General features: G+C 53.4%; 1 protein-coding gene across 1 annotated transcript; it reads left to right on the forward strand.

The window, feature by feature from the left end:
* The first annotated feature begins 553 nt into the window (after window positions 1-553).
* On the forward strand, window positions 554-7,136 carry CREB3 (cAMP responsive element binding protein 3). Its single transcript, XM_029961534.1, has 10 exons — window positions 554-1,032; window positions 1,709-1,846; window positions 1,929-2,181; window positions 2,372-2,484; window positions 2,687-2,779; window positions 3,330-3,436; window positions 4,772-4,840; window positions 4,993-5,077; window positions 5,207-5,288; window positions 5,715-7,136. Exons 2-10 carry the CDS (start codon window positions 1,709-1,711, stop codon window positions 6,053-6,055), a joined length of 1,281 nt encoding a protein of 426 aa, XP_029817394.1. The 5' UTR covers window positions 554-1,032; the 3' UTR covers window positions 6,056-7,136.
* Window positions 7,137-7,712: the final 576 nt, after the last annotated feature.

Here is a 7,712-nt window from a genome sequence, read left to right on the forward strand (position 1 = left end):
GGTGTGCGGGGGTCTGGGGTCACGGCATTCGGGAGTCTGGGATCTAGTCCTGTGGTCAGGGGTTCCATGGTCCGGGGCTCAGAGGTTTTGGGGTCCCGGGCTCAGGAGTTTGGGGTCCGGGGCTCAAGGGTTCGGGGGCGAGGGGAGCTGGGGGAGAGCGGTTCGGGGGGCTCGGAGTCTGGGCTCTCGCCCCACGGCCGGGGCTGTGAGAAGTTGTCTTGCCTTCCCTAGGGTGGGTCTCCTGGCGAGGGGAATGACCCCTGCGCTCCAGTCACCTTCCTGTCTGATGCAACCTGCTTCTTATCCTATTGTTCTTGTCCTGCCCGTGCTGCCTGCCTGGCGCACGCTTCCTGCGGAGAAACCCCTCCGCGTCTTTGGAAGCCCTGGGCCCTGGCATTGCCATTCCTGGCTCTGCCTAGCTCCCCTTCCTTTTGCTGCTCCACTTTCTGCCTGCAGCCCTGCTCAGAGGCAGCCGTCACAGCAGCCCTGTGGCTGGGGACTGCCCTGGCTTTCTGGTTTTGGATAGGGTTCCAAGGGGTTTTGGCGGTATTATATTTTTTCTGGTTTTGTTTTTTAGACTGTGACGCCTGACACCTAGATGTGAAAGCCTTAGCGGTGCTAATGGAGACATGCAGTGGATGCCCACACTTCGACGGCATGAGCAGAGCTTTGGCTCAGGCGAGCCGGCCGGGCTGATCCCGGCCCAACTGATCCTGGCCCAGCCATGCCCTCTGTGACAGCCATGCCAGGCTGCATCTTCTCAGGGACCGAGGCACCTGGGCCGTGTCTGATCCAGAGATAACAGCAGCAGCCTGAGCTGGGACCAGACAGAGCTAAAGTTGCTGCAGCCGCGCACGTGCACAGACACCAAGGCAGGGTTTGACTGCAAGTCCATCGCTCTGTCCTGTCAGCTCCTGTGGCTCCCTGAGCCCCCTGAGCTCTGCTGCTGATCTCCCTGTGAGCAGGGACACCTCTCCAGATCACTCCTCAGGGCTGAGAGACCCTTTATCAGCATCTGATCTCTTCAGCAAGGTAAGGAGCATTATACTTTCAGCCTAAAAGTATATTGTGTGCTAGTGACGTTTATATATATCCAACTATTCGTTAATTATTACAAGTGTGTTAAATAGTGGAGTGTTTGACAGCTGCCTGAATTACTAAATAGTCATTCAAGTCTTTGTTACATCACTCATTAATTGTTTTTCAGTGATCACTTAATCACCATCTGATTACTGTTTAATTTCTCTCAATCATTGATTATTTAGAATTTGATTATCATCTAGTTATTAGCAAAATCCCTTTAGTTAACCCCTCAGCATAATTCCCTGTGACAGGAGGCTGTCCCTGTTGGCTGCACGGTGTGGGATTTGGCACTTTTCGGCCTCTGTGGAATAGCAGGATCTTGCATGCTTTCCATGCCAGAAAGTCTGGGGCTGTTTAGCTTTTCCTCTCCTTCCTGCAGCTTTTATGTTCTGGGTGGGACATGGCTCCTACGGCTGGGTCCCAGCAGCCCAGTGGGGAAACTGGCATGTAGGGACCACCAGTTGAGAGCCTGTTGAGGAAGTACTTGTGGACAGGTCATCACTGCAGGGCCCTGACAGCTGTTGGCATTGCATGGGGAGACTCTGTCTGTAGGGACGGAGGGGCACTTCAAAGCAGTGCTGGTGTCTCTCCTTGTGTCTGTGCTCACATTGGGTGTCCTGTTCAGATGTCATGTCCAGAGGGACTGGATGCCCTGGCAGACGTGGATCTGCTTGACTTTCTCCTGAAGGATGATGCTTTCTGCCCTGAAATCCCAGAGGAGCAGAATGGTCTGCTGGAAGACTGGGTCCTGCCAACACCTGAGGTGAGTTCTCTGGGAGAAATCGCTGCTGAGTTGAGGTTCAGGAGGTTTGTATCCTTGCTGAGTAAAAGCTGTTCCTCTGCAGCTCCTGGACAAGGAGATGGATGACTTCATCACCTCATTGCTGAGCCCCTTAGAAGATGAACCAGGCATGCTCGATTATTTGCCTGCCAGCAGTGACAGCAGCATTTCTGAGGATCAGCATCTGTCCCCTTGCTCTGGCAGCAGTTTTGCCAGCAGAGACATTGTGCAGGTTGATCACAACTATTCTCTCCATTGGCCTGTGCTGGAAAGCGTGAGGTCTGACGTGGCAGAAGGAGATGTTACTATTGAGCTGGGTGAGTGATGTGTGTAGTCTCTTTCTGTCCTGGATACAGGCTGAAAAGTAGTCTCACATGGAGGTTTTTTTGGATGGGTACCCGACACTCGAGAGAGCCAAGTTCAGAGGCTTTCTGTTGCCATAAAATTGTGGTTAATGAGGTGCTGCCTCACTAAACCCCAGTACCTGATTCTCCTTTCCTTCCCCAGGAACATGGGTGGGTTTGGACAGCACAAGCAAGGCACTGGAACAGAGCTCCGGTTCCCCCATTGCTGTTGATGTGGATTCTGAACCCCAGCTTGTGCCTGGAGCCGTTGTGCAGGTATTGACTGCCATGCCTGTGGTCCCCAGCCTTTGCTTTTGGTCACATCCCTCGTCTTCTGGCTTGGCTCCTGTGAGGCATATCTCTGAGGGAAAGCGTGATGCTACTTTGGGAGAGCTGATCTCAGTTCTGTGTGTTTGCTACATGCCCTCCCTGCCCTTTACTTTGCATTCTCAGCGTGTGTATTTTTTCTGTTTTCTAGTCTGATTTCCCAGAGCTGGTCCTGACAGAGGAGGAAAAGCAGCTTCTGGAGAAAGAAGGCGTTACATTACCGACGTGTCTGCCGCTGACCAAAGTGAGTCCTTGCTAGAGTCAAACAGACTTGGGTCACTTGAGTATGTCAGCTAGTGCAGGGGGTTTGAGAACACAGGACAGTGCCTTGATGAGAATATTGGTGTCCAGGTGCTGTGTTCAGGGTACTGTCCATCAGGACTGGGTGTCCTTTTCCTCCTTTCAAGTCCGGGGGTGTCCATGTGCACAGCAACTTCTGCTTTGCTAGTCAGGTGGATAAAAGACCAATGAGACCTGGCTGCTGTGAGTCTCCACACTCATGACTGTTTGCAGGAGGCAGATACACCACAAATGCCTCCAACCCTGTTTTTTTTCTGACTAGTGGCTTGTGAGCTATGTGGTTTTCATTTCCCTTTGGTCTGCTTCCCTTTTGCTACACCTTGGAAGCTGCTGGCTGCATCAGCAGGCCAGAGTTTGCCTTGCAGTTTATTCGGTGGTGTGGGAGGGACAGAAGACACAAGGGTTCGGGTTGGACCCTGAGATTTGTGCGGGGTTTGGGTGGGTGGGGTTGCCTGCACCCTGGGGTTGCTGTTAACAAGAAATGACCCTTGCAGGCTGAAGAGCGAATTCTGAGAAAAGTGCGTCGTAAGATCCGGAACAAGCAGTCAGCTCAGGACAGTCGTCGCAGGAGGAAGATCTATGTGGATGGCCTGGAAAACAAGTATGGGCACACAGCAGTGTCATTCAACACTGAGGGGATACATAGGCTCTTTTAGGGATCCTTGGCAGAACGATGATGGCACTAAATCATGGTTTCAATTACATTCTTTTTGAAATCTGATTTCTTACTATGTTATGTTTGGCACAGCACAGAGTTTGTGGTTTAGGATGGCACAGATTTTGTACAAGCAGAATCAATGTAGTCAGTCTATAAGCATTTTAATACAGGGTTTATTGTACAACTTAACTTACAATTTCTAGTCACCTACATTCTAATGCAAGTTTTCTAATCACCCGCACCCTCTGCAGATCGGGTCAAATCTAAATACGTGGTTTTCTGTATCAATATAATGATCATAACATAGACTCAAAAATAATATCAAAGAATATGAGTCACTCTCTTAGTCTTGGGAGGAAACAAGCTGTGGTAGAGGTGTCCCTGCCCAGAGGGATCCTGAATCTTGCTGTCCAGCAGCAGCTCCAGTCCCAGTTCCCCCTTAGAAGTTGCAATTGCTTGATTTTGTGGACAGTGCACTCTGTGCTGTTGTGCTTCTCTGCTCTGTGACAGGACTGGCTGGGTGCCTGGGATCTTCAAGGCTGATGAGGGAAGGGAGTAACAGGCCTAGTGCCCGAGAACCTTGAGACTGGCAGACAGAAAAAGAAGAAATCTATTTGGTTTGGTACTTGGTGCACAGGACCTTCAGGGCCTGATAACGATGGGATGGGAACAAATATGTGACCTGCTTGGTCAGAGAAAGTTGCTCCCCTTGTACATGGCCTTAGTTGTGCTGACCACATTGCCAGGGCCAGGAGCAGGGGAAGCCCGTCACAAGCCACTGTGCTGTTCTGCTGCTGGGCTCTTGCCACCCTGGGCAGAAAGTGAGGCTGACCCTCTGGGGCAATAGCTCTCTGCAGAGGGTTCAGAACCTCAGGACATAGCCTGCCTGGCTCTCTTATGTTTGGATATGGCCCAGAGCTTGCTTTGTTCAAGGCAGGTGGCTGACCTGCCAGATCCAGTGTGTTTTCCAGGTCAGGCTAGTTTGCAGTACAGCCTGATGTCACAGGTCTACAGGACTGATGTGTTACTAGGAGGCAGTATCCTTAGGGTTTAGTCTGGTGCTTTTCTTCAGGAATGGCCAGGGCTTCACTTGGTATGAGGTGTCTCTCTCTGGGCTTTGCTACAGGTGGTATGAAGTAGAGACCAGGACCAATGTTGTCTGTCCCAGCCACCCAAAGGTGGTGGCTGATTACCTGAGGAGAGATTCTGGTGAAGTCCCTGCTGTTAACTAACAAAACCTCTCTGTTTTACCCCATGCTGATCGTCCTTCCTGGAAAGGGTGGCAGCCTGTACAGCTCAAAACCATGAACTGGAGAAGAAGGTGCAGCAGCTGCAGAAGCAGAACATGTGAGTTCTTGTCGGATGTGGCAGGAGATGTGGTGGGGAAGGCTGTTCGTCTGCTCAGGACTGTGACCTGTCCCTGGCTGCAAAGGGTGGGGGGAGCCCTGCAGCTCTTGGCTCAGCTGCTGTGCTAACCTGCACTGCCTGCTCTCCTGCAGGTCACTGCTCAGGCAGTTGCGGAAGCTGCAGGCCTTGGTGAGACGATCCACCCCGAAAACCATCAGAAACAAAACCTGCACAATGGTAAGTGGTTTCAGCCCCAGTGTCGGTGGAGGGGGGATTCTGATGTCCTCACAAGTTTGGGAGAGAGGTGTTTGTTGCAGCCAGTGATGCCTATCCATCTGAGATCTGTGCCGATCTTTCTATTTCCAGATCGTGTTTCTGTCCTTCTGCCTCATTCTCTCCCCCAGCATCCGCTCACCTGGGAGCGTAGAGCCACAGCTGCAGCCCAAAGGTGAGTGCTCAGATGGGGACTGAGGTGTGGATTCAGGTGAAGCGCTGCCCTCCAGGTCACAGCACCTTCCTCAGAGACGGCCTGAACTCTGAGGCACCTCCAACTCAGCAGCCCCTTGCCTGGGGCAGCCACTAGGTTTGGCTTTCATGTCTCACCTAAACTGTGAACTCTAGCCCTGTTGCAGAGGGCTGCCTGGGAGCAGGGCCCTGGGCCAGGGGCGGTGCAAGGACTGGGGAGATCTGGTCCCTCTTGGAGCACAAGTTGTGCTTGTGCCTGGCAGCTGTGCAGCAGCTCCCCGCCTCCCCTGGGAGGAGGAAGCCCTAGTTGAACAGCTTTTCCTTGCTCCTGGGCTTTGTGGTGGCTCTGTGCTTGGAGCTGGAGGGTTGGAGGCTGGAAATGACAGAGCTGGCTCTACCTGTCTTACAGTGCTGTCACGGCAGATCCGCGAGTTCCCGAACCAGGGAGCACCTGATGTGCAGCAGGATACTGAGCTGGAGGGCTTCAGCCTAGAGCCTGGGGACTCCTCACTGTCGGGCAATCTCAATCAGTCGTGGGAAGAGGGGCAGAGTCCACTTGACCCTGATCTCATACCTTTCAACAGCAACTCATCTTCTGATCCCCCGGCAGCAGCAGGCTCCGAGCTGGGCCCGCCCCAGAGCGACCCTTTGCCGGCAGCGGTGCTGGTGCCGTGGAAAGCCAAGGGTCAGGAGTGGGTGGAACACCCTGACAGAGTTCTCATCCAGCAGCACCATGCCAACGAGATGTGACCACTGCTGCCTCCTTGGGGTGATGCTGGGCACCCCACGGGGCAGGGACAGAGCTGCATTAACATCTATCCAAGCAGTTTCTTCTGAATACTCTCCAGATTGGCAGCACCTCAGAGGGTTTACCAGGGAAGAATCATTCTGACACCATAGCAGGACTCCATCTGAGACAGGACAGGAAATTCTGAAAACTTCACTATGGCTGCTGATGTTACTTGCAGCTGGAGTGTATCTGGTGGCTTGTGGGGATGGGCTGTGGTGTGGAAGGTGAAGGCAGTCGGGCCTGAGGTGCCTGTGCTTGGTCTGACCGGTTGCAGTTCATGGTGGAGGCCACTGCCCTGCTTCTTCCCTGCCCAGGTGGAAATGAACAGGCACCTCTTTACTCTGTGTGGTGGCTGCATGCATCTGTCTCACCTCCCTTCCCCTTAATCCTGCAGTGTTGCCTGATTTCTAGGTAGTGAGACCTGACCTTCAGTGCCCTCACAGGGGGTGGTCCTGCCTGCCACTGCGACAGACCCCGTGTGTCGCCTGTTCCTGCTAGCTTTTGAGCCATGGCCACAGCTCCCAGCCTGGCTAGAGAAGGTAATGTGGAGTCCTTCCTGAGCCATGTGTGCTGTTTGCCGACTGTAAGGGCTGAGCCTTTCATCTCCTGCAGGCTTCTGGGCCTCAGGGAGCTGGCATACCTTGAGCCAGACTGCTGAGGCAGCATGGACAGAGAGCAGCAGAGATGCTTGCTCTTGAAGGCTTTCCTGGCCACAGGATGGTTTCAAAGCCATGTCCTCGTGTGCCCAAGCCTTGCTGTGCTGGCTGGTGATGCAGTGAACTGGTTCTGGTTGCTCCCCAGGGCTGAGCAGAAACACTTTGAGCTGGTGAATGGTATCTTTCCTGAAGTGCAGCTTAGTGGTACCTGTAGATCAATCTCCTCATCCAACTTCAGGACATTTCATAGAGTCATGTAGAATGGTTTGGGCTGGAAGAGACCTGTAAAGGTCATCTAGTCGAGTTCCCCCTGCAATAAGCAGGGACATCTACTGGATCATAATAATAATAGCTTCCTTATTAATAAAGTCTAAATAAATACTAATGGTGTGTGACTGTGTCCTCTGTGCTTGTTTTGGTAAGGTGCTGGACTGCTGGGTGAAGGCTGAGGACTGCACCTTGGGCTGGGGACCTTGGAGGAACCCAAGGGAGGCTGGGGTGATCACTATCACAGTCTGTGCAGGGGGAATGCGTGCTGCTTTCCCTTCCCGTGCCTGTGCAGAGGGGCTTGTTGATGGTTTGCAGGGCTGTTGCTCTGCTCTCACCCCTCTTCAAGGGTACAAAAACACTCTTGGAGAAAAGTGTGTGTGGTGAGCACCTCATGCCCACTGTGCACACCCGAGCCCGCAGCACCGCGGAAGCAGCAGCTTCCCCGATAAGGAAGCGTGGGGAGCCGGTGCTGGTGTCATCCCCCGCCACTGCTTTCGTAACCGGGAGCTGCACAATTGCAGGAAGTGGAGCAGGGCCAGGGTGCTGCAACAGCCCTGTCCCCTCGGCTGCTCGGGGCCACCAGGAGGGCTCTGCCTGCTGCGGGGTTGCTAAATCCAGGCTGGGTCCTGGGTCTGGTTGGGATTGCTGGGTCCATGGGAGGCACTAGCAGACCCTGAGGTCAGGCTGTGGA

Source organism: Manacus vitellinus, unplaced genomic scaffold (assembly GCF_001715985.3).
Source record: "Manacus vitellinus isolate BGI_N305 unplaced genomic scaffold, ASM171598v3 scaffold_36_pilon, whole genome shotgun sequence".
Classification (NCBI taxonomy): domain Eukaryota; kingdom Metazoa; phylum Chordata; class Aves; order Passeriformes; family Pipridae; genus Manacus; species Manacus vitellinus.